The 25839-nt window shown below is 52.0% G+C and overlaps 1 protein-coding gene across 1 annotated transcript; it reads left to right on the top strand.

Annotated features, from left to right (window-relative positions):
* The first annotated feature begins 11267 nt into the window (after positions 1-11267).
* LOC101831148 lies at positions 11268-16868 on the top strand. The gene is given in 7 exon segments (XM_040755237.1): positions 11268-11332; positions 12309-12375; positions 12817-12961; positions 14798-14898; positions 15326-15379; positions 15381-15740; positions 16440-16868. Coding segments are annotated over 7 exon segments (1014 nt in total). The 3' UTR covers positions 16662-16868.
* Positions 16869-25839: the final 8971 nt, after the last annotated feature.

Genomic DNA, 25839 nt, shown 5'->3' on the forward strand with positions numbered 1-25839 from the left:
AGCATTTCTTGGACCTTACAGAGCACTAAATCGTGTCGTGTTTACTTTCTGGTTACCAGACAGATGGCTAAGATTTGCAAAAGAAGCTACCTGCGGTTGCTTAATTGGAGGAGCTGCCCCTGTCAAGGGCTCCAGGCTGAGCGGAGAGCGCGCGCGGGCCGCTTTAATTACAGCTGCCTGCTCATTTGCTGCTTGCTGATGGACGTTAACTGACCGCAAGATCTCACTCGTGTGGGGCGGTGTAAGTGTTGCATCCTGCCTCCCAGGGCTGCTGGGAGTGCGCGCTGGTCCTCACACCGACCCTCAAGCCTGGTCCTGCCGGCTAGCAGCACTTAACACTCTGCTCAGCAGCTCCGAACTGAAGGGAGGACGGCGCTGTCCTCCCCACCCTCCTCTGTCACCCCTGTGGCCGGGGGAGGGGGGGAGGGGTATCCTCAGGACCTCAGGACTTAGCGGGGACTGAGCTGCCAATTAGGGACTCAAGCACTTCTTCACGCTGTGGCTTATCACCCAAATGCACTCATACTTTTGATGTGAGCACCTCATCTAAATGCCCAGCCAATGTGAGGCTCCTGGTGAAGCCCCAGGCATACGGACACACATCCACATCTTCCGGTCTCCAGGGCAGTCTCATGCTCTGTCCCTTTTAATTAAACCTGGAATCCTGAGAACACAGGCGATTCACACATCTAAGAAATAATGAGAGCTGGGCTGTCGCGTCTGCTGCGCGGCCTGTGTCCGAGAACGTGCGGAGGGTGTCGGGGATTGACAACACAGAGACTTGTTCAACGATGTAAAGAAAACTTTAAACAGGCTCCAAAAAGGTTCAAGAAAACTTCCTAAGAAAGGCTCCCACCAGAGAAGCTTCTGCTCTCTCCTCTCCCCTGGCTGGTTCTGATCTGACCCCAGAAACTGATCTGGGCGTGGCAGAAGGGGCGGTTAGTCTTTGGACAAGGTCGAGGTCAGGGTGGTTTCTGTAGGCAGGCCTTTTCCAGGAACTTAATGCCCCCAGGCATTGTATTGTTTTTAGCAAACATGTCTTTAGATTGTCTTACAGCTGCCAACTCCCAGGCAGAAGGGGAAGTGGGTCTCTGCTCAAGGTCTGGTGTTCCCACAATTCACCCCTTTTTATTTTTAAATGAGGCACTCCTGGCTTAGGTCAAGTAGGGTCACCCTCCCTTTCCCGTCATTGGGGGACCTTGAACCCCTGTCTTAGGCGGGAGGGGTCTTCCCCACAGGTGGCCCGTCATCAGAGCACCCCAACTTTAAATCATCTGTAACCAACCTTCATGGCTATCGGGATTGCCATGGGCTAGGCTAAGCAATACTTGGTTACGGATCTCTTGCCTCTGGGACAAGGCACGTTTGAGCCCGGCATAAAGCCAGAATGCCTACCGCCACTGCCACCATTTCCAGGACCCCCATTGACATAGCGCCTCTCCATCACCGTACCCATCACCAGATCTGGGCCATAACATTCTACCAGCCTTCGTCTGTTACAAGGGTAAGCCACACGTGATTTACATTCTGTTACAAGGGTAACCCGCATGTGATTTACATTTACAATTTGATGAAGTTTACAATTGTTCCAAGATCTGCTCAGGAAAGCATTTAGAAAGTGCACTTGCACAGATACATTAGGTACAATCATTGATGTTACACATGTAGCATTATGAAAAATATGAACAATAGGCTTGTTGCACTATCCACAGAGCACCAATTTGTTCCTGTGGTGATGCAGTTTGTTGATTTAACGTCAGCTGATTATGCGACTTGAGTCAAAGTCTCCTTTTTGTCGCATTAGGACAAGTTGCACCTCTCTAGAAAAATACACTGGCCTAGTCGTGATTCCAGAAACAGGAACCATCAAGTCTGATATTTCAAGTGACCATGTCCTGTTCAATTACTTAAAAGAGGCTTTTGCCCCTCATCACAGTCCATACCATGTCCAAATGTTTTAAATGGGTCCTTTTTTCTCTATTGGCTTCATGATGAAAACTCATGGGTCCGGAAGGTTGATGCAGCAGGTCTGTTGAGAAACTGGAAATCTCGAACCGACTGTTTTCTTTCTTTCTTGGGCTCTAGATTCGATGACAGCAAGGTTCAGGAACACTGATTTAGGAGATCTCACTCAAACTGGCTTAGGTAGGCTCCCATGGACTCAGGTCCAGTTTTTCTCTGCTCCATGTCGAAGCTTTTATTCTTTTCCTACAAGAAAACACAAACATGCCCTCGACCCCAAATTAGGGTCTTCTCCACTGTTTAGTGCATGGATGTCTCCATTTGACCTGAGCAATGGTTGCTCAAGTTCCATCATGCCAGAATCTGTCTGAAGCTCACTGGCATTCACATTATAAAATTTTTAAATGAGGAGTGCATTATTTGATGAGTCATATGGGGACTGGGGACATTATTCCCCCTTTTTTATTTTCTAAAAAATTTTCTTTTTTGAACTGTTGAAGCTGAACCATAACAGTAGAAGGATTTGTCTACCCTCCTTGGTTAACTATCTAGGTAAATTGGGATTACTACTTAGATTATTTGTAGATGCCCATTAAAAAGGACATATCCATTAAATATTTCCCAAAAACTTCTGAAAATCACTCAAAGATTGTAAACTATACTGTGTCCAAATAACTTTTGAAAATTATTTGAAGTCTGTGAGCAGTCTTTCCCAATCTAACCTGTAGAGCTCTCACTAGCTGACAAGGCCTCATTTGCATCTTAAATTTTTCTGTAAAAACATTAACAGACTGGCTGGATGTTCCTTTTAGCTATATTTAAAGCAATCTAGGTAGCTTCTGAACTATTTTTGAAGGGATTTAAGTATCCTTTTAATCATATAAGCAGTTCACACTCACGCATTCACAATCACATTTCATACATACCGGTGTGGCCACACCATACATTCAGAACATACATGCATCTTTCAGTCATCCTTTTTCCCTAGGTCATGATTAGTCTGTTGCAATGAAGCTTCCTTAATTGAAATCTATGTAAAAGAACAACTCCAGCCAATCCTTGAACTAAAAGGTTAAAAAGTCCTGTATGTTCTTTATCATTCCTCCATTTGAGCTACAGTCATGGGGTACAGCTGTACCTACTCCTTGTAACTGTAGATGCAAGGTAGAGAGGCCAAGCTTTTGGCCAAAAGTTTTTAGAGATGACTCACAAAATAGAACTTAAATGTAAACAAAATTTTCCATTCTATATACCTTTGTCTTTTTCTTTTTCTTTACTTAATACCAGTACCTTTTTACTGTTACAAATTTTTTGTTTCACCCATTTTTTTTTAAATCAGGGTTTCTCTGTATTGTTTGAGGCTGTCAGTCCAGCCTGGCCTCGAACTCACAGAGATACGCCTGCCTCTGCCTCCCAAGTGCTGGGATTAAAGGCGTGTGCCACCACCGCCCAGCTTGTTACCAATTTTTTTTTCTGTATTATTTGGAGGCTGTCTTGGAACTTGCTCTGTAAACCAGGCTGGCCTTGAACTCAAGAGATCTGCCTGCCTGTGTCTCCCGAGTACTGGGATTAAAGGCGTGTGCTGCCAACGCCCGGCTATTCACCCATTTTCAATCCAACTTTCAACCCAGGATATTCCCTCATGCAAAAAGCCTTAAGATTTACACAATCCACCCTCCAATTGAGGGCCATCTCTCAGGGTCCCCTTACTTTCCTGACCTTTGTCAGGCGAAGGCCTGGAGATTTAATCCGGTACCCCTAGCTTGGTACCCCTTTTTAACACATCCACATAGCCTTACTGGCTAGCCTTTTAGATCTCTCAGTTCCCCTTTACTTTCCTGACCTCAGTGGATCAGGCGAAAGACTGGAGATTTTTTATTTTATTTCTTATTTTACCCTTTTTTTTTCATTTCTTTTTTTTTTTTTTTCTTTTTCTTTTTTTTTTTTTTTTTTTTTTTTGAGACTGGGTTTCTCTCTATCCTTTTGGAGGCTGTCCTGGAACTTGCTCTATAGACCAGGATGGCCTCATTCCTTCCTATCTCTGCCTCCCGAGTGTTGGGATTAAAGGCGTATGCCACCAACACCCGGCTCTCTGAATATCATAGCAAACATCCTCCCAATCTGGGACATTTAAGCCTTCCCCAGTAATGAACCATGGGCTCCCTCGTTCAATCCATTTTAAAAAGCCTGCCATGGTTGTAGTCCCCTGTTCTTCAAGCAACTTTTTTACGTGATACTGTAATTTAAACTTCCAGGGACTATTTCCCATTGTTTCTTTTCCTATTTTCCTCCATCTGTCCCTAGCTGGCAAAAGGGACAACCCCGTCCACTTACCTCGCTGTCATGATCTCGGTGGAACCTCCAATTGTCGTGTCTGCTGCGCGGCCTGTGTCCGAGAACGTGCGGAGGGTGTCGGGGATTGACAACACAGAGACTTGTTCAACGATGTAAAGAAAACTTTAAACAGGCTCCAAAAAGGTTCAAGAAAACTTCCTAAGAAAGGCTCCCACCAGAGAAGCTTCTGCTCTCTCCTCTCCCCTGGCTGGTTCTGATCTGACCCCAGAAACTGATCTGGGCGTGGCAGAAGGGGCGGTTAGTCTTTGGACAAGGTCGAGGTCAGGGTGGTTTCTGTAGGCAGGCCTTTTCCAGGAACTTAATGCCCCCAGGCATTGTATTGTTTTTAGCAAACATGTCTTTAGATTGTCTTACAGCTGCCAACTCCCAGGCAGAAGGGGAAGTGGGTCTCTGCTCAAGGTCTGGTGTTCCCACACTGGGCTCCACCGGCAGACTGTTTGACTAGCTTGAGTGAATCTCTGGGTTCAACCTAACCCCCAAACTGCCTAAAACCAGGCATGGAGGTGCATTTGTAAAACTGGGACTTGGGAGGCAGAGGCAGGAGGATCAGAAGTTCAAGGTCACCCTAAGCTACTTAGGACTTCAGGATCAACCTAGAGGCCAGAAAACAACTTGGGAGAGTTAGTTCTCTCCTCCCTCCATGAGTCCTAGCAGTCAACAGCACTCATCAGACTTGGCAGCAAGCGCTTACCCTATGAGCCTGCTAACCAGGATATTGACGTTAATATAGTCAATAGAGTCATTTCCATCGCCATAAGGAACCAGATTGGTCTCTGCCGCGTTGTTTTTCTATAGCTCTATCCTCTTCTTTGTGTCTGTACAGCAGCTCGCACCGCTAGGAACTGAACTGTTCTCCTTTTCTGAAAGTCTGTATTTCCAGAGTGTTATAGAAATGGAATCACATGGAGACATTTTGGATTAGCTTGTGTTCCTTAGCATACGTTCTGGCTGTGCACTGAGGGTGTGCATTTGTGAATAACTTTTTCCTTTCTATGACTGAATAGTCCTCCATAGTATAGATATGTCACAGTCTATTTAACCTTTCACCCATGGGCAAATCCATGTCTAGATTATGTCTAGTCTCATGTTACTGTGGATGAATCTGACATAAACATTTCTGTAGATTTTGGTGTCAGTGTTTTCATTGCTCAAAGACACACACACACACACACACATACACATGTGCTCAGGAGTACAGTCTCTGGGTTCTGTGGGAGTTGTGTGTTTTGATTAAAAGCCTCCCTCCAAGACTGGCTGTCCTATTTTGTATTTTCATCAATTGGGTTGGAGTGGTCCTATGGATCCTTCTATCATTTGCTGCTGTCATTTTTTAAAATAGCCACTGTGTTGCTTCTCGCAGGTTTTAATTTGCATTTTTCCTAAAGGCTGGTCATGCCGAACCCTGTCTCAAGTGCCCTCGGGTCACCCGTAGGTCCTCTGGTCATTTGTCCACTCTCTAATCGGGGCATGGGGTGCTTTGCTGTCCAGCTGTCCAGTCAGCTCTACAGTCCGCAGTGACTCTCGTCACATACATGCTCTGCAAGAATTTGTCTTCCATTCTCTCACTTTTTTTGGTGGTGTTTTCAATCCTGTCAGCGGGGCATTTCTCGGAGCATCTCTTCTTTTCTGGGGTTCACTTTCCTAGCTCCCCCTCTGCAGGTGCTTTGATGCCCGAGGACTCTTACCCTGCCCTCGTTACTCGTGAGTTTTTTCCTTTGTCTTCTTTAACCCACTAAAGCTTTTGAGGGGTTGTCTCTCAATTGAATTTCATATATATTGTGAGTTTTTCTCTCTCTCTCATACACACCCAAAGTCCCACCATTATTTGTTAAAAGACTGCCCCCCAGCCCTGTAGAATGCCTTCACACGCCTGTCAGAGCGTGGCTGTGCGAATCTGCTTCCGGGTTCTCTCGGCCAGTCCCACGTGGTGTCCTGATCCCTGTGGCTGCAGCAAGTCTCCAGAGCCAGAGCGTCTCACTCTACTCATGACCCAGAAAACTGTGGTTCCTTTGCCTCCCGTGAGAACGCTGGAGAACCTCCCTCTTAGCCAGCTCTCCCTTTGTAAGCGGGTTTTCCTGGCATTTTCCATAACAGTAAACACGGGTCTGGTGTTGTCACTTCACTGTTTTGTAATATTACGTGGATACAGCTTCATCTGTCCAACCCATGTTCCACTGTTGGATACTTAGGGGTTTCAAATAATTTCCACTTACTCCCCCCGCCCCATTGCCAGTGTCAGTCTCTGAAATCCAGGCCTCTGAAAACCTTCCACCGTTTCCTAAGGAGCAGCACTGGTGAACTGTCTTGGTTTTTCAGTTTCTTGACCCCGGGTGGAGATGCTGGGGTTGCGGATCCTGAGCCGAGGCACTCCTCCCTGAGAGTGTGGTGACCTTGATCAGGCCGGCCTCCGCACTGTCCTGCCGGTCACAGCTCCTGACCTTCTTCTAACCCTTCATGCAGAGCAGATGGGAAACGGGTCCAGGGCCTCCTCTCTCTGGAAGATGTCCCTCCTCGACATCCCTGTCCTCTGGGGGCGGCTTTTCCTCCCTGGATCACAGGCCCTGTGTAGTTCCGTCTCCACTGTCACGGCAAAGGCCCCGCCCTGCCCTGAGGGGCCTGCGACCACTTTAGGAAAATCTTTCCAGGGCTTCAAAGAGTAACAGGATAGCTTTCTGGAATGCTTGTTAAAATTCTTGAATATGTTTAAGGGATTTACATGTTCAAAGAGAGCATACTTTCCCTTTGATGTCAACAAAAGATGGTTTTTTCCCCCTTTCCTGTGAATTTAAATAATTTGCCTGATTTCTGGTGGAAAGACCGCAAGACGCGCCCCTCGTGGTCTAGATGTGGTATTTGTTAGACATCCCCATGACTAACTGCAGGGGAGGGTGTGTGTAAATGATTCGGAAATATTTCTCCAAACAAAGGACCATCTGTAAGTTGTCAGATGGAAAAAAAATGGCGCCAACCTTGCACAAGATTTGATTCCTTTGAAACAATCACAGACAAAGAAATAGAAATATCATTTTAAATAATCATTAATGATGACCCAGTGGGGACTTTCCAGAATAAATGGGAATCAGTCTCCCCCTAGTGGACAGCTGGGGAATCACCGAGTTTTTGCATTAAGTGTGAGTTCTGAGGGAACTGTGGTGTGTGGGCCTCCTCCATGCGCCACCCTGGGGACCAGTGCTTGTGTGTGTGTCCCTCACAGATTCTCTGTGGCTACAGGGCCAGCCTGGCCACAGACCCAGCCTTCAGAGTCGCTGTCTTCTCAGACCCTGCCTGCATTCATCACTGTGGGGCCACGTGCCGCTGGAAGTCGGGGTGATGGGAGTTTCAAACACCTGTCTCTGCCGTGTCCCTCCCATCCAGATGGCAGAGGCTCTTTGGCAGAGAACAGGCGTTCAAATGAAGACACATTTTAAGCGGACCTTTGGCATGAGCCCTGTGGCGGGCCCTAGCTCCACCATTCTGAAACCCTGCACGAGCCTTCCCTTACCCCTTGGGCTCTTCACAGGGATAAACTGGCACCAATTAAAAAAAACTGACCAGCAGAATTTCATAAAACATTAAACTTTTGTTTCCCAGAATGAAAAGGGCACAGCTAAGAAGAAAATATCCACAATGCCACTTTTTGGTGAAGGACTTGTATCCAAATAAAGTGTTTACAACGCAACAGCAAGAACGAACGGGCGACCACGGCTGGGAGGGCAATAGGAGCTCACTGCAGCCCATTCCTGCTCTGACTAACAGAGAATACAAGCTGCTGGGTGAGAACTCTAAAAGGTGAGCGGTTGCAGATTGGAAAGAAAGAGGAGAAACTTAGCAGATATGTGCTGGGCATGGTTCCTCCCTCCTTCTCTCCTCCTCTTCCTCTCCCTCACGCCTCCTCCCCCTTCTGTTTTTCTTCCTTCCCCCACTTCTCATAGAAGCGGCAGAGCCACAAGGGCACCCCACAAGGACACCCCTCTTTTCAGTCAGAGGAATGTGAGGAGGGTCCCTCCTGTAAGGAAGGTGTAAGGGATGTCCAGGGTATAGATGACTAAAAAGCAGTTCCCTAATTCTGTGAAATCGCGCAATAGGCTCAGCCGGGCCCTGCGCTGTGCACAAACCACACAGACTCAAACCAGCAGAGTAAAACTTGGAGACTCAAATGTAAACTATCTTTTTACCACGCTTGCTAAATACAGAGCATGCTCGGGACAGACACAAATCTACACAGCGACCGGCACTGGCACCGCTGTCCACACCAGACGAAGCTGAACCTGAGCAAACAGGCGACCCACTAGAACGAGAACACCAGTGTTCCCAGACAGAGGCCTGTGAACAGAACGAGAACACCAGTGTTCCCCAGAGGCCTGTGAACAGAACGAGAACACCAGTGTTCCCCAGAGGCCTGTGAACAGAACGAGAACACCAGTGTTCCCCAGACAGAGGCCTGTGAACAGAACGAGAACACCAGTGTTCCCCAGAGGCTTGTGAATAGAACAAGAACACCAGTGTTCCCCAGACAGAGGCTTGTGAATAGAACGAGAACACCAGTGTTCCCCAGAGGCCTGTGAATAGAATGAGAACACCAGTGTTCCCCAGAGGCCTGTGAATAGAACGAGAACACCAGTGTTCCCCAGACAGAGGTCTGTGAACAGAACGAGAACACCAGTGTTCCCAGACAGAGGCCTGTGAATAGAACGAGAACACCAGTGTCCCCAGAGGATCGTGAATAGAAGGAGAACACCAGTGTTCCCAGACAGAGGCTTGTGAACAGAACGAGAACACCAGTGTTCCCCAGACAGAGGCTTGTGAATAGAACCAGAACACCAGTGTTCCCAGACAGAGGCTTGTGAACAGAACGAGAACACCAGTGTTCCCAGACAGAGGCTTGTGAACAGAACGAGAACACCAGTGTTCCCCAGACAGAGGCTTGTGAATAGAACGAGAACACCAGTGTTCCCCAGAGGATTGGGAATAGAACTAGAACACCAGTGTTCCCAGACAGAGGGTTGTGAACAGAACCCAAAGTCTACACGCAGTGGCGTTCTCCATCTCTAGGAAAATCCAAATCTATCCAGCCTGCAAGGAGCCGGGAAAGCATGGCCAGTTCTCAAGGGGAAGAGCATGAATACATTCACATGCCAAGGCGAGTCATGCCTGCTGGGTTACCAGACAGAGACTTCAAAAGAGGCTGTGGTGAGAGCATGCCCAAGTCGATCCAGAGGAACACACGCAAGGGGGATAAGAAGACATTTGTCCACGGGGAACTTTAAAAACACTTTCAAGAAGAGCAGACAGAAATGTTACGATTGAAAATATAAAGGCGAAGTTAAAATGTCTCCTGCAGACCCAGCGGGAGAATGCAGCGGCAAGGGGAAGGGGCTTCACTTAAGGTAGGTCTGAAGAAGGAGCCTGGGGACAATTGGGGACACGTGCTTAGGGTTTAATGATGTGCTGGTTGTTTCATTTCTGGGAGAAGAGGAGAAATAGAGTGGGGGGGCAGGAGTAGTGCTTGAAGAAATTAAAGGCCCACAGTTGACAAAGGGCAGAACCTGGCGTACGCAGGAGGCTCTGGGCACCCTAAGAGGCCGTGCCCTGCAAACACTGTGCCCGAGGCAGCAGGGACTGCTGAAAGCAAAGACAAAAGTTCCTTCCGGAACAAAGAGATGACACAGTTCACAGCGGGGCAGGGATGGGTAGCATCCAATCCAGGGCGGTACTACGGGTCAGAGAAGCGGGATCTGGTGACTCACATCGGCGGGAACGCAGTCAGGAGCTGGGTGTGGGGAAGAGAAACCGTACTCCCTTGACCTTCTTATAATGATTTCACGAAGCTCTGGACAGTGCAAAGCCAAGTACAGGGACAGCAGGTGGCGGGGGTCCTGGAGGGACAGCAGGTAGCTGGGGTCCTGGAGGGACAGCAGGTGGCAGGGGTCCTGGAGGGACAGCAGGTGGCTGGGGTCCTGGAGGGACAGCAGGTGGCAGGGGTCCTGGAGGGACAGCAGGTGGCAGGGGTCCTGGAGGGACAGCAGGTGGCTGGGGTCCTGGGCATGGTGGGGGGAGAGAGAAGGACGGTGTTGTTGGGTGACTATCCCTGGGGAGGTGTGAACAAATGCTTATTCACCCCAGGTAAGAAAGCAGTAACAGAGCAAAGTATGGATACCAACCATCTAAGTGCAGTTTCGTGAACCAGTGAGTTTTACTGGGCTAATTAGAGGAGTGTGGGTAAGGGGTAGTTCCAGGAGCAGAAATCACTCAGTTACATCAGCAAAGCCCGCCCCAGCACAGGTGACAGCTGACAGAGGCTGGGAGCCTGGAGCCCACCGCACAGCCTGCAGGCAGCTGGACAGGTTGCAGGGTGTCCTTTCCAGGTGAACCAGTTGGCCTGAACCTCTTCTAGACAGCACAGCCTGCCTGACAGTGTCCTTCCTGCTTATATGAGCTTGGGGAGGAGGGGCCTAGTGAATCTGGTCAGTTTCAGGGACTTTCTGGGGCTAGTGAGTTGTTTAGTCCTGGTTTTAAATGGGCCTCCCTGCAGGATGGGATGTTCCACCTCCCCTTTGAACGCCCCGTTGTTTCATTTCCCTTCCTGAGTCCTAACAGCTTCCCTTGAGAGGGAAGGCTTTAACCTCAGAGGACACCACCACACAACAGAAGGGAAGGGGGGGTGAGATGAAGTTGGCAGCATTATCAAAGAACAGGACAAAGTTCTGAGGGTTATAAGGATGTATCTCGACTGTGGTGGTATCCTCTTAGGTTTGGACCTGTGTATGAACTGACCATATTTGCTCTCTGAACAAACCTGATTCGATGCACTTTAGCTACAGAGCGAATTATTGGAATAAACAAATGATCTGAAGACTCAACAAAGGGAAATACGCAAATTGGCATTGTGCACATGGAAAGCTCCTCAGCTGCTTCAGCCATCCGTGCCTCAGGCACTTCTCGCTACTGTCATGGAACGCTGTGGCCGAGAAGGGTTTGTTACGGTGGTGAGGCGCGACAGCGACGGCCAGGCTTGGTAGCGGGAGCAGGAAGCTAAGAGTTCCCTGAATGGCAAGCATGAAGCAGAGGGGGGAACTGGAAACAGGAGGACTTTAACTTCCAAGTCTGCCTCCAGGGACTACTTCCTCCTCCAGAACACCCGAAACTGCACCACCGACTGGGGACCGAGTGTTTAAATGCCACAGACTATGGGAAGAAAGAGGGAACAGTTCTCAAGCTACCATGATCAGAAAGACAGAACTAAACATGAAACGGGATGGCGCTACAAGCCCGCACGGGTGGCAAAAGTTTCAAAGCGCCGGCAAGAACATGCAAGAATATGCATGAAAACAGAATTTTCCGAGGAATCAATGACGCCATGTCTTATTTAAACACACGTTAACTCTATGATCTAGTTAGACAAGTCCCGGCTAGAGAAATGTGAAGTTACTGACGCAACGCCTCGCGTACAGCGATTTGTCGCCGATAAGGTTTGTGACAGAACCAGGTGCTCGATGCTCAGGTGTGTGGGTAAGGAAATTGTGGCCTGGCATGGAGAGGGGAGCAAAGAGCAGGACATGAGGGGGGTGTGGCCACACAGTGCCAGCAAAAGATACGTCCGCACACGAAGTCCGCCCTTTGTGACCCCGCTCCTAGGAGAAGAAGCGGGGATCTTACAGTACTAAGAAGAGTGTCTGGTCGTGGCGGGGCACACCTGGGACGCCTAAGTGTGGGAGGTGGAGGTGGGAGGGTCACAAGTTCAAGGCCGTCCTTGACTGCGCTGCAAATCTGAGGCCAGCCTGAGCTACACAAGACCCAGTTTTAAAGGGGCGGCAGTGGCGGATGGAGAGATGGCTCGGTGGCTGGGAGCACCGGCTGCTCTTGCAGAGGATCTGGGCTCAGTTCCCAGCACCCACATCAGCAGCACTGGGTGTGCTACAGGGACCAGGACGGTGGCTCCGTGGCAGGAAGCAGCACTGTACAGCCACTCCCGGGACCTGCTCCCTTTACAGGTGTCTTGGGAAGAGCCGTGGAGGGGGCCTCGGCAAAGCCAAGGGGCCTGAGAGGTTGCAGCATCAGGCGAGTGGAAACTCACACTGGCCAGCTCACCCGGTGTGGACAGGCCCATGGGAGCCTTTCTCTTCTCCCGTCCCCCGGGGCTGTCACCCTGTAGTCTCTGGGCACAGGTCTCTGGTGAGTCACTGGCCCCAGAGGAAAGGGCTGGTCTGCCTGCACATGTTTTCCTTCCTTTTGTCTCCTTCGTCTCTTGGGGCCTTTGGAGCTAAGCTGAATACAGAGGCAGGTGGGGAGCCCAGGTGCCGGGTATAGGGCAGAAGTCTCCATGGCAACAGAGCCACCTGGCTTTCTTGCCTGGCGTTTGGACCTTGTGACTTCACGGTGGAATCTTCTCTCATGGTTGCCTGGTGAAGAGGATGGGGGAGGGGGCTCTGACCTCCCAGCTCTAGTCTGGGGATTAGGCTTCTTAGTGTCAGCCTTCAGGACCCCAGCCAACTCCACTAGACTCTAGTGGCAAGTGATCAGCCCAGCACGCGGGCCCATTCTCCGCTGAAGCCCTCTGGCGAGCTGGAGGAGTCACACCTGGCCTCCTTCAGTCCTGGCCTAGCCCGTGAAGAGCGGCCAGGGCCCCAGGAGGAAAGACAAAAGTGTGGGTCATTGCCACCCAGAACAGTCAGCCCTGGCAGCACGCTCTCAATGGCAGGAAGGGTAAGACACAGGGAGAGTCGCCATAGGGGCCTCCATAGGAAGCACAGTCGGGCGCTCCAGCCCAGCGAGAGGCCGTCTAGCCCACTGACACATTAGGGTTGCTACAGCAGACTGCTGCAGACCTGGTAAGATGGTGGCGCTCATTCCCACACGGCGTTGGTGGCCTGAAACCTGGTGTCAGGGTGTCAACAGAGTTCGCTCCTTCCTGGGGCTCCAAGGGAAAAGCTGCCCCAAGCCCCGTCTTCTAGCTTCTGGTGATGGCTGGTGACCTGGTGTCCCTTGGCTGTGACACCGTCAGTCTAGTTTCTGCCACATGAGGTCATCGTATGTCATGTCCCCTGCTATCTGTGCCTAAGTTGCCCAGTCATAGATTTCAGGCGTGCCCTAGCTGGTAGAACTCATCTTGACTTGATTGCATCTGCTAAAATCATACAGATAAGGGAGGGCGTAGTCACAGTGCCGGGGCTTAGGACTGGGGTTACCTTCCTGGGGACATGTACAACACGCATGTAAGCATGTGCAACACACTTGTAATCATGTGCAACACACATGTAAGCATGTGCAACACATGTAAGCATGCGCAACACACATGTAAGCATCTTACAACACAATGAAAGCATGTACCACACAATGAAAGCATGTACAACACACATGTAAGCATGTACAGCATGCATGCAAGCATGTACAACACGCATGTAAGCATGTGCAACACATGTGTAAGCATGTGCAACACACATGTAAGCATGCGCAACACACGTGTAAGCATGTACAACGCGCATATACAGTGGAAGAGCAGATGGGCCTCAGCCCCTGATACAGCCGCTCAGCCTGTTCCTTCAGCACAGCGTAAGGAGAGGCGTGTCTGTTCTAGGGTAGGATCAGGAAAGTCAAATGTGTGCTCTGGTCCCCGTCTCCAGGAGCTATCACAGGTCCATGGCCAACACTTTCCCAGGAGTTAGGGATGTTCAGGGACTTAGGGACCTGCTCTGGTTTTTGCCGATTACAAAGGCAGGAGAGGCAAGAGGTGTGACCCCTAGAGGAGTCAGGAGAGCCAGGGCCCAGACCATAATAGACTTCCCACAAAGCCCGGAGTCTATAAATTGGAGCAGCTTGAGGCCTCTGGAAATGGTCCCAATGGGAAATGACGGAAACAGGAGAACCTGGGTCTCTGTTTCCCCCTGCCAAGAAGGAGGGGAGCCCCCACCCTTTCCCCGCCTTCCCGTAAGACATGACTCCTCCCCCACCAACCCCAAGTCAGCAAGAGCTTAGATCCTAACCAAGCCCTGTTTGACACTTTCTACTCTCTCTCTTTCTCTCCCCCCTCACGTGAAGGGGTGTGTTGTCTGTGGAGGCCAGAAGAGGGCATTGGATCCTCTCAGAGATGGGGTTGCAAATGGTTGTGAGCCCACCAAATAAGTGGGTGCTAGGATTTGAACCTAGATCTCGGGAAGAACAGCTACGTTCTTAGCCTCCGAGGCGTCTCTCCGGCCCCGCCCATCCTTCCTCCCCCCCCCTTTTGTTGTCACCACACACCGGGGCTCTTCTAGATCCCTTGGAGGCAGATGTCCACTAGGCAGACGGCCTTGCCCTGGTGAGATGTATTGGGATCCCAGATGGTAAACAAGACAGTGTAGGCCAAGTGCTTCAGGTCATCAAAGGGGGAAATGTCCTCACTTGGAAGGGGTGTCGGTCGGTAGGGTGTCATGACTAAACCAGGGAGGGAAACGGGGCAGCCCTGACCAGGCACCATGCGTCACCCGGAACGGGCATTGCTTAGGCGAGCCCATTGGTGTGTACGCGGGGCCTGCCCAGGGAAGGTCAAGCGAAGGTCTGTGTGGACCCAACACGGCTAAGGGGGTCCGAGACCTGGAGGTCGGGGTGAGGAACTCTGTTTTTGTTTTTGTTTTTTCTTGGAAAAGTGTTGGTTGAGTGGCAGGGGCATGACCCCCTCGGGTGCAGAACACGAGAAACAGCACCTCTGTTAGAAAGAAGGGATGGGTAATGGTCGCTGTCGGGGAGGCTGGGAGCCAGGAAGACTCCTCTGAGGTGAGGGCCCCAGACACTCAGGCAGGGTCAAGGGGGTGTGACTGCGGGCCTGGGGGGCGCGGGGGGGGCGCGGGGGGGGCGCGGGCAGGGGATAGTGAGAGGAGCCAGTAGGGTGAGGTTGCAGGACTGATGAGGAGCATGGACTTTCCCAGGAGGAACCCTGATGAGCTGTGGGCCCTACAAGCCCCGCCCCCCCAATGTAGACAGGACCAGGGAGGAAGCAGGCAGCAGGGGTGAATGGATGCCCTCTCTTTCTCAGTCAGCCCAGAAAAGCCACGAGACTGAGTCCTTGATCTCTCCGAGCCTCCTGTTGGGGGGAGAACCCAGGACACCCGTCCCAGCAACTGCAGGTCAGCCGTTCGCAGGACCAGGAGCCACTTGGCTCTCCCAGCCCGTCCGAGGTGGGCTCAGAGTACCTGACTTCCTTCCACACTCCTGAGCAGCCCCTGGCTACGGAGGGACTGGCCCAGCAGGGTGAAGTCGGCCCGGGACACACTGCTGCCTGGAGCCCCAGACAGGGGCTGTTCCTCGGGGAGCTGGCGCCACCCAGTGGCTTCTTCCCATACTACCGCTCTCAGGAAGTGCATCTCTCCTGCAGCACCCATCAAGACTGCTGGTGTCTGGGCACCAGAGACGGCTTTCCCGGAAGTGGGGCACAGGATGGCTGCTGCAAGGTGACAGCCCCGGGTGGGTACCCCGTGAGTCCGAAGAGACCACAGGAGGGCAGGCAGCACCAAACCTCAGCAATGCTCCAGACACCTATCCCCAGGTCCCCGGTGGCACACTGGCTGTGGGCACAGAGGCAGGGAGGGACGGTCCAACCATCCTTCAGCTCCTCGCTTGCATGGAAGTGGCTGTGGAGACATCGAATTACACACAGTAATTCAAAGAGAGGCCTGAAACCAGAGCTGAGCCCATAGAAACGCCCAGTTACTTCTTGAAATTTGTTAGACACCCGGAGACGGGATGTGTGCCATCTCTCTTAATACTAACGGCTGTTTGTGAGGGAGACGACATCTCTTTTAAAATAGAAGGAATGTGACCTTGGTCACTCACATAGCAGGCGCCAAGCCCGGGTTCTGGCCCAGACCCATACCCTCTAGGCTCACGAGCAAACCCACCGGTAACCACACTGCCGGGTGTGGGGTCCAGGGACTGCGGAGGAAGTAGGGTAGATATTGACTTCAAAGCCAGGATGGAACTTTCCCATGGGGGCCCCTGGATATGTAAACAACATCAGGAAGGGCTCGACACTGCAGACCTGGCCTGGGTCCTGGCACCCTCCCCGATTGCCCCTGTAGAGAGTGACAAGCCAGGGTCCACCTTGGCATCTGGTCCCGAACCTGGCTGACACCTTTCTCCTCCTCACCCAGTCCGCCTTGGCAGGGCCAGACCTCCTCTCTGGGTTTTCACCCTCGCCAGCAGGCTGCCGCTTCCTGGGAGGGCTCACGTGTGATGGCCAGCAGAGCCTTCGCCTCTCCAGGGACATTGTTCTCGGTAAGTCAGGGTTTGTACCCTACTACAGAAGTCCCGAAGAGACGCTGCACACCAGCCCGGTGCCTTCCTCCTCTGTGCCGGGGAGCTCGAGGGACTGACCCCAACCTGGCGCCTTGCCGGCCTGTGAAGGTGCAGCGGTGACAGCAGCAGGGACTTCTGGGAGTGAACGTACTGTGCCCCGCCCCATTTGAACCTCACCATTCCTTCTGTAGCTTGTCAAAGGCCTGGACACAGGGAGCAGGGGCCTCCTGGACAACTCGGAGGTACGCATGCCTACAGCTGGTTTTGTCAATAAAGCCTGTCGGCACGGGCGTCTTAGCTGCCTCAATGTGCTGCTTCAGGACCAGGCCCCCGCTTCCTTCCACGGAGCCCCCATGAGCTGCACGGCACCTTGCCAGATCCTCAGAGGAAACCTCATCCTACAGGCGAAGAAGCGGGCTCAGTGGGCGGGCAGACAGGCTTCCGGTTCCGAGTGCGGACTGTAGCAGAGGCCGTGGCTGGGGCTGCGGGGATGGAGGGATTGACCCGCCCCGAGGGAGCCGAGCTGGAGCCTGATGGCACAGCCAGGAGATCCAGCAAGGCGCTTGCAGGACCCACTTTCTTCCCTTTCCCTCCCCGTGGGCACCCGGGCCTCATCCGAGTCTGGAGCTCTCTGCAAGAGCAGCCAGCGCTCTTAACCGCTGAGCCATCGCCCCAGCCCCAGACTTGATTCTTAAAAGACATTGGCTCTGCACGCCTTTAACCCCAGCACTCCGGAGGCAGAGGCAGGCGGATCTCTGTGAGTTCGAGGCCAGCCTGGTCTACAGAGCAAGTCCTAGGACAGCCTCCAAAACAATACAGAGAAGCCCTGTCTCGAAAAACCAAAAAACCAAAACAAAAACAAAGAAAACAACAACAAAACCACTGGGTCGTGTACGTGGTGCAGGTCTTTAATCTGAGCCACTCAAGAGGCTGAGGAGAGGATCACAGTTCACTGCTAGTCTTAACAACTAGTGAAATTCGCTCACAGTTAAAAAATAAATGAATGTCTGGGGTGTAGGTAAGGCGCTAGGATTAGTACCCAACAAAAAATAGTGCTGTCCTATTTCCGGGCCTTTTTCTGTAGGTGGGTAAATGGGCATAGAGGTACCAGGCACTTCCAAAACTGGCAGCAAGTGGGCAGACCTGGGCACTCGCTGCAAACAAGGTGCTGATCGTGTTGGTTCTTGGCCTCCTGCCGTGTGCCCCCAGCCTTGACCTCTGCCCTCAGAGGGCATTAGGACGGTATTGGCTGATGCACATGTGTGCCCTGGGGTGAGAGTTGACAGAGGTGGCAAATCCACCAGATCTCCCGAGAGCAAACACTGGCTTGAGAGGAGCCCGTAACTCCTGTCACGTGGATGCTGTGGTTGTCCACTCACGACAGCAGCTGTCTCACGGAGGACCGCCCCTGTAGGTCCGCAGGATCCCACCTCAGCTCCTGGCCCTGTCATCCAGGGTCCTCTGGAGCCAGGCCCTGCTCTTCAGCATCCTGACCTTCAAGGCTGCCAAGCACAGGCCTGCTAACCTCAGCTCTCTCTCCACAGCTCAGGGGTAGCCTTGCCCGGCGCCGTTTTCCCCAACCACCTACAAGCTCAAGCACCCTCTCCCCACAGCTTCCCAGGCTACGCTCAGACTTGCCCTCTGCACGCTGCCAGCCTCTGCTCTGCACGCTGCCAGCCTCTGCTCTTCAGGCAGGCATGGGTGAGCCTGCACCTAAGCCTTGAGCACACAGAGGGCAGCCGTGCGATCTAGCTGCCTCCCATTCATGGCGCCACTACCTCGCGTGGCTCCCCAGTGAGGTTTCAGTGGCAGCTGCCTTACACCCTCTCCTTCACAGGTACCCTTCACTTTCAGCTCTCTCCTGGGCTACACAGGCGGCCCTGACCATCATGGAACCTCTGTGTAGTCAGATTTTTTTCCCCCTTTGGGCCAGCAGCTCACAAGTAATGACACGGAGACTGATTAATGATGAAAGGCTGGCCTTAGCGTAGGCTTGTTTCTAACCAGCTCTTACAGCTTAAAGTAGCCCGTTTTTATTAGGCTGCGTGCTGTCACCTATCTATCGCACACCCTGCTTCCTCTGTGTCCCCTTGTGTCTCTTCTGCCCCTCAGTTATCTCCTCCTATGTCCTGTCTCTGCTCGGAAGCCCTGCCTAACTCTTGCCCGTTCGGCTCTTTATTAAATCAGTCACAGATTTGTTCACACAGTGTACAAATATCCCACAACACCGCTGCTCATCACTCATCATCACTGGTATGAGCCCGCTTGTGTCCATCGGCTGAGGAGACAGTTGGAGGGGATTCAGGCAGCCCTCGGCCCTCAGGACCCGGAATGGAAGACAGTGCGGGAGCTCCAGGGTCCTGTCTGGACTGGTTTTTTGGGAGAGTGTTCCCCCTCTGAAAACACAGCCATCTATCTAGGAGCCCTCGGGATGTGTTGTGATAATCACGTCTCACTGATGATTTAGAAGCTGAGGCGGTGGAGTCGGGACGTTTATGCTGAGGGGTGGTGCTATGGACCTTCAGGAAAGTCGCCTCCCTTATTGAGTCCGGGCCAGAAGGAGCATTTGGGGCTTGGAACGAAGCATCCGGGACTCAGCGATGAGCACCACTGTGTGGCTTTAGCGAATTTGTTTGACCACCTCCCTGGAAGCCAGGAGCGGGCCGACAGCCAGGCTGCAAGCTGCAGGCGCCGCTGAAGCAGTTTTCCTCGCGGTCCACAGCCGCTGAGATGGCTCGCCCGCGCGGCCCCCTGGCAGGCACCCTCTGACATCGCTCTCTCTCAGCGCTCATCTCTCTCAGCGGCCTCACGGGCACCCTCAGGTGTCTCTCTCAGAGGCCATTCTGGCACCCCCAGACGTCTCTCTAGACCTTTCTTCTTACCTTTCTTTTTATGCAGAGTCCGGCCTCTCTCCCGCCCCCCTCCCCGCAACTGCGCTGGCCTTTTCCACCCGGAAGCTCCCAGTGTTGTGCAGCAGCGCCCTCTCCTGGCGCATCTTGTCAAGACACAGTTGGCGTCTCCGGGGTCTAGACAATTTAATTCTTTAGACCCCACCCCTGCCTTATAAAGACTGAGCCAGCAGCAGCAGCAGCGCCCTCAACCCTGGTGCAGAGCCCAGGAAGCCTCGCCCTCAAATGGCCCACCCGCCTTCCCTCCATGGCCACCCACAAGCAGTTTCCCAAACCCTCCATGGACTGAGCATTCTCTGGGCAGACCCCAGAGAGCTCCCGACAAGGAAGGAGCCCTTGTTCACTCGATGACAGGCTCACATGGCACCCCCAAAACCAGTGTGGCCTTTTTGCCTATCCGGTGACCTGCTGCAGCCAGGACAGGAACAATGCAGCCCCAAAGAAGGCGTGTGTGGCATCCGGTCACAGCCCTCGGTCATTAGGGTCTCTCTGTTCTTGGGGTGTGTGGGGGGCCCCTAGTGGTCAGTGCAGAGACCTGGGGGTAGAAACGCAGCCAACAATTTGGAGGCCCCCGAAGAAGCCCGGATTCTGTGGGTCTGCCAGAAGGCTCATGGGAAGTGTCGCCACTGCTACCGGGGGTGAGGTGGCTGCATCCTCGGCTCTGCCATGACCCAGACGCTCCCTTCTGCTGACATCAGGTGGTTGTCCCATGGCTTCCCTGGTTAAGGCGCCTCTGAGTGCTGACTGAACAACAGGCCTACGCAGGCCCAGGGAACAAGGTGGTGCCTGTTCTCAGAGGTGTCCCATCTGATGGACAGACAGACAGTAAGCCGGAGTGGACAGACAGGCAGTCGAGGTGGTGTGCACCTGGGCAAAGGGGAGCTTGGCAGCGGGGCAGAATCACAAGGTGGCAGGGCACTGGGCTTAGCCAGAGAGCTAGGGGAGGGCGTGCACACAAGGGGCCAGCATGTGCGGCCCCACACAGGGAAGGAATGTGGGGTGTGAAGGCCACGCTGCCTGGCTGGACTCCCGCTGGACAAGACTGAGGCGGTAGGAGGCAGGAGGGAAAGGTCACTGGACTTGGCTTCACAGTCCTGCTCGCACCCAAATGGGCAACTAGAGCTTGCAGGCCAGGCCACAGAGAGTCCCGGAGCACCCTGCAGAGAGGTGGCCAGAGTATAGGCCAGGCTTCAGAAGTCTGGTATGGTAATAACTGGAGAGGGGGCCCAGGACCAGGTCGGAGGGGACAAAGGGCCTGCGTCCACCATACCGAGGCAGCGACAGCACAGGCCTGGGCTGGGCTGACAGAGGACAGAGGACACTGGAGCCATTGAGAAGGGAGAGTACCGGGAGCGCCTAGCTGGAGGGGTGAGACCTGGGAGAGAGAGAGAGAGAGAGAGGCTCACACCCACGTGAGTGTGGCGGCTCAGCGGAGGTGCAGTTTCCTAAGTGGAGGGGTGTGGGAGGACAGGCGCTGGGGGGGTTTAGCCTCACGGACATGCTGCCGAGGTGAGGTGTGAGCCTCCCAGGTAGAGGTGTTAAGTGGGGGCAGAGTCCAGAAGTGAAACCTGGGGTCAAGGGAATCGGGGAGACAGACGATGGTGTGAACGGAGGGAGGTCTGGGAAGCTCTCCAAGGAACCCATGTCCAGACACGAACAGGAGACAAAGGGGGGAGAAGAAAGCCAGGCAAGAGGAAGCCACAGGCCCGTCATCGGAGTAGGCCAGCAGCTGGCTCAGGTGTAGGTGGTGGGCTCAGGTAGGGACTGAGTCCTTCGCTGAGAAGAGAGTTGGAGAACCGGGTCCACGGCTGTGTAGATTCACGGTCCCATCAGGAGACCCCAGGCTGTGGAGCCTTCCCTGACTTGTGGAAACACAGCTTGCCCAGTGCTTTCCCAGTGGCGCCCAAGTCACAGCCCAGGCAAGCGGTCTCTGCTTTAGCAGCTTTCTAAGAAGCAAAGACTGGCATAGACTCAGTACCCAGAGCTTCCGTTGCCCTTGAAGGAGCCAGTGAGAAGCAGGAAATGGACCTCATTATCCAAGGATACCAGCACCCACTCCAATCCTACCCACCTGCCTCCACCGCATAGCTGATGCTGCAAGGGCTCCCTGGGTGGAAGGACTGAGGGACAAACAATGGAGTTTCCCTCTGGCCACAACAACCCAGGGAGCCACTCTCTCTGAGAGGCTAACTCTGAGCCCTGGCTAGTTGCATCCCAGCCCAGAGGAGAGCATAGATTCAGATAGCAGCAGCAACAGCAGCAGCAGCAATGCTGTCCTAAGAGGGAAATCCAGGGAAGTGTGAAAACTTAGGTTGCTTTTCTGGAACCAGTGTTCCGCTGGGTCCCACACCCCAGGGCTCAGGACTCTGAGGGCCTGTTCCAAGCTGCTGTCACTACATAGGGTTCTCCATGCCCTTCTTGGGATGTGCTTCAGGGTCAGAGTTGCAGCATGCCATCGGGAATGTGAGGGCTACCACACATCTGAGGCTCATCGCCATCAAGCAGCAGTACCTGGGGCCAGGGAGGACACCCTGCCTGCCAGCGGTGCTGCCTGCCAACTCAAGACCACCCTAACAGTGCTGACACGGGAGTGAGGAGCTGTTGGTCTGCCTGGAAGTACTTGGGTGGTCCTACAAGAGTGGCCTTGGGAACTGGCTGCCTTCACACTGGATGCACCCCAATGGTAGACTCATCAAATGACTACTTTTCAGGGACCTTTCATTTCCCAGACGGTCGCATGCCCAGATCACAGGCATAGTGGGGCATAACACAGGGACTGGTGCTATAGGCTCAAGGCCAAGTGGATCACCATGTGCATTTGAAGTGAGTCCAGTCACAATCTGTGACTTCTCACCCCTCCATATGGCTTTGCGAGACCCCACCCCAGCACCAGCAGCTTGTGCTCGTCTCATCCCATCCTCCTCCTTCAGAGGGGTGGCGTTGGCTCTGCAATTAAAAAAGCAAACCCTGTGCACACCTCATGGGGAAAGAGGACAAGGCTGCAGGAGGAGCTCCCCACCACTGAGCCTCCCTCCTCAGGCTCGGCGGTATAGCAGGTGCCAGTGGTCAGATGCTTGCCTTGGGAAAAGGAACCCTGACCAGTTGCTACTACACATTGACCCCAAAGTGCCAGTGGGACAAGAGCAGGCCAAGCAGAGGGACTTCCTCTAGGCCACATTGATGCCTCCTATCAGCCCTGAGTACTGTGTCTGGGACCCAGAGCTGCACCCATGCTGGAAGCTAGCTGGGCACTGGTGAGCACAGGGTCACCTTCCTTAGAAACAGGGGAAGGGCAGGAAATTCTGGAAGAAACAAAGGTGTGATGTGGGATGTCCTTCTGTATGCTGCAAGTATGTGTTGCTTTTATCAGTTGGTAAATAAAGCTGTTGTGGCCTGTTGCAGGGCAGAATGTAGCTAGGCAGAAAATCCGAGATAAACAGAGAAGGAAGGCTGAGTTGGGGAGCTGCCTTGTAGTTGCTGAAGGTGTAAGATGCCAGAACATCACCAGTAATTTTATTGCGAGAGCTAGTTAGTAATATGCCTGAGTCACTGGCCAAACAATTATAATTAATATTAAGCCTCAGAGTGCTTATTCAGGAACTGGAAACTGGGAGAAAACCCATTTACAAAGGTACTTTGTACCACTAGGCACTCTGAGCACAGAGCTCTGAGAGGATGTGTCTAGAGGAAGAGCCACGGTGGAGTGGAATCACACAGTGAAGCCAGAACAGGATGATGCTAGGACATGCCAAGTGCCAACTCTGGCTAGGAAGGAGGGGCTAGATGTGAGGGCAGAGGCCCAAGAGAATGTTGAAGGGAGATGTTAGAAAAGAACAATGTCATCTATAGATTGAACCTACAGTGGTGCCATATCCCAGTAGCTGCAGGATAATATGCCCAGCTCCATAGGACCATGAATACTGAGCTACACTCTAGTCCCTGCATCCTTGCTTGAAGATGCACACAGTAATGATGGATAAGATGCTCAAAGTGATGATGGAGAAGATGCACAGTGATGATGGACAAGGGGCACAGTGATGATGGAAAAGATGCACAGTGATGATGGAGAAGATGCACACAGTGATGAAGGAGAAGATGCAGACAGTGAGGATGGAGAAGATGCAGACAGTGATGATGTAGAAGATGCACAGTGATGATGATGGAGAAGATGAACACAGTGATGAAGGAGAAGATGCAGAGTGAAGATGAAGAAGATGCACAGTGATGACTGAGAAGATGCAGAGTGATTATGGAGAAGATGCACATAGTGATTATGGAGAAGATGCACATAGTGATGATGGAGAAGATGCACACAGTGATGATGGAGAAGATGCACAGTGATGATGCAGAATATGCACAGTGGAGATGGAGAAGATGCAGACAGTGAAGATGCAGGAGATGCACAGCAATGAAGATGGAGGAGATGCACACAGTGATGAAGAAGAAGATGATCACAGTGATGATGGGGAAGATGCACAAAGTGTTGATGATGGAAAGGTGAACAGTTATGTTGGAGAAGATGCAGAGAGTGATGCTGGGGAAGATGCACACAGTGATGATGGAGAAGAAGCACACAGTGATGATGGAAAAGATGCACACAGTGATGATGAAGAAGATGCAAAGTGAGGATGGAGAAGATGCACATTGATGACGGAGAAGATGCACAAGTGATGATGGAGAAGACGCACAGTGATGATTGAGAAGATGCACACAATGATGACGGTGAAGAAGCACAGTGATGATAATGGAGAAGATGAACAGTGATGATGATGGTGAAGATGATCATTGGTGATGGGGAAGATGCACACAGTGATATTGGAGAAGAAGCACAGTGGTGATGGAGAAGATGCACAGTGATGATGGAGAAGATACACACAGTGATGATGGAGATGATGCACACAGTGAAGACGGTGAAGAAGCACAGTGATGATAATGGAGAACATGCACACAGTGATGATGGAGAAGATGCAGAAAGTGATGATGGAGAAGATGCACACAGTGATGATGGAGAAGATTCACACAGTGATGATGGAGAGGATGCACAGTTATGTTGGAGAAGACGCTGAGAGTGATGATGGAGAAGATGCACACAGTGAGGATGAAGAAGATGCACACAGTGAGGATGGAGAAGATGCACACACTGATGATGAAGAAGATGCAGAAAGCGATGATGGAGAAGATGCACACAGAGATGATGGAGAAGATGCACAAGGATGATTGAGAAGATGCACATTGATGATGGAGACGAAGCACACAGTGATGATGGAAAAGATACACACAGTGATGATGGTGAAGATGCAGACAGTGATGATGGAGAAGATGCACACAGTGATGACGGTGAAGAAGCACAGTGATGATAATGGAGAAGATGAACAGTGATGATGGGGAATATGCACAGTGATGATGATGGTGAAGATGATCATTGGTGATGGGGAAGATGCACACAGTGATATTGGAGAAGAAGCACAGTGATGATGGAGAAGATGCACACAGTGATGATAGAGAATTTGCACACAGTGATGACAGAAAAGTTGCACACAGTGATGATTGAGAAGATGCACACTGTGATGTTGGAGAAGATGCACATTGATCTTACGGAAGAAGCACACAGTGATGATGGAGAAGATGCAGAGTGATTGTCGATAAGATGCACACTGTGATGTTGGAGAAGATGCACACAGTGAGGATGTAGAAGATGCACACTGTGATGATGGAAAAGATGCACACAGTGATGAAGGAGATGATGCAGAAAGTGAGGATGGAGAAGATGCAGTCAGTGAACATGGAGAATATGAACAATGATGATGATGGGGAAGATGCACAGGGATGATGGAGAGATGCACAGTAATGATGGAGAAGATGCACAAAGATGATGATAGAGAAGATGCATACCATGATGATGGAGAAGATGCACACAGTGACGATAGAGAAGATGCACACAGTGATGACAGAAAAGATGCACACAGTGATGATGCAGATGATGCACACAGTGATGATGGAGAAGATGCACACAGTGATGATGGAGAAGATGCACACAGTGATGATGGAGAAGATGGACATAGTGATGATGGAGAAGATGCACACAGTGATGATGGAGAAGATGCAGAAATGGAAGATGGAGAAGATGCACAGTGATGATGGAGAAGATTCACACAGTGATGATGGATAAGATGCACATTGATGATGGAGAAGAAGCACACAGTGATGATGGAGAAGATGCACAAGGATGATTGAGAAGATGCACAGTGATGATGGAGAAGATGCATACAGTGATCCTGGAGAAGATGTGCAGGGATGATGGAGAAGATGCTCATTGATGATGGCGAAGATGCACACAGTGATGATG

This window comes from Mesocricetus auratus, unplaced genomic scaffold (genome assembly GCF_017639785.1).
Source record: "Mesocricetus auratus isolate SY011 unplaced genomic scaffold, BCM_Maur_2.0 Super-Scaffold_100013, whole genome shotgun sequence".
NCBI classification, from domain to species: Eukaryota; Metazoa; Chordata; class Mammalia; order Rodentia; family Cricetidae; genus Mesocricetus; species Mesocricetus auratus.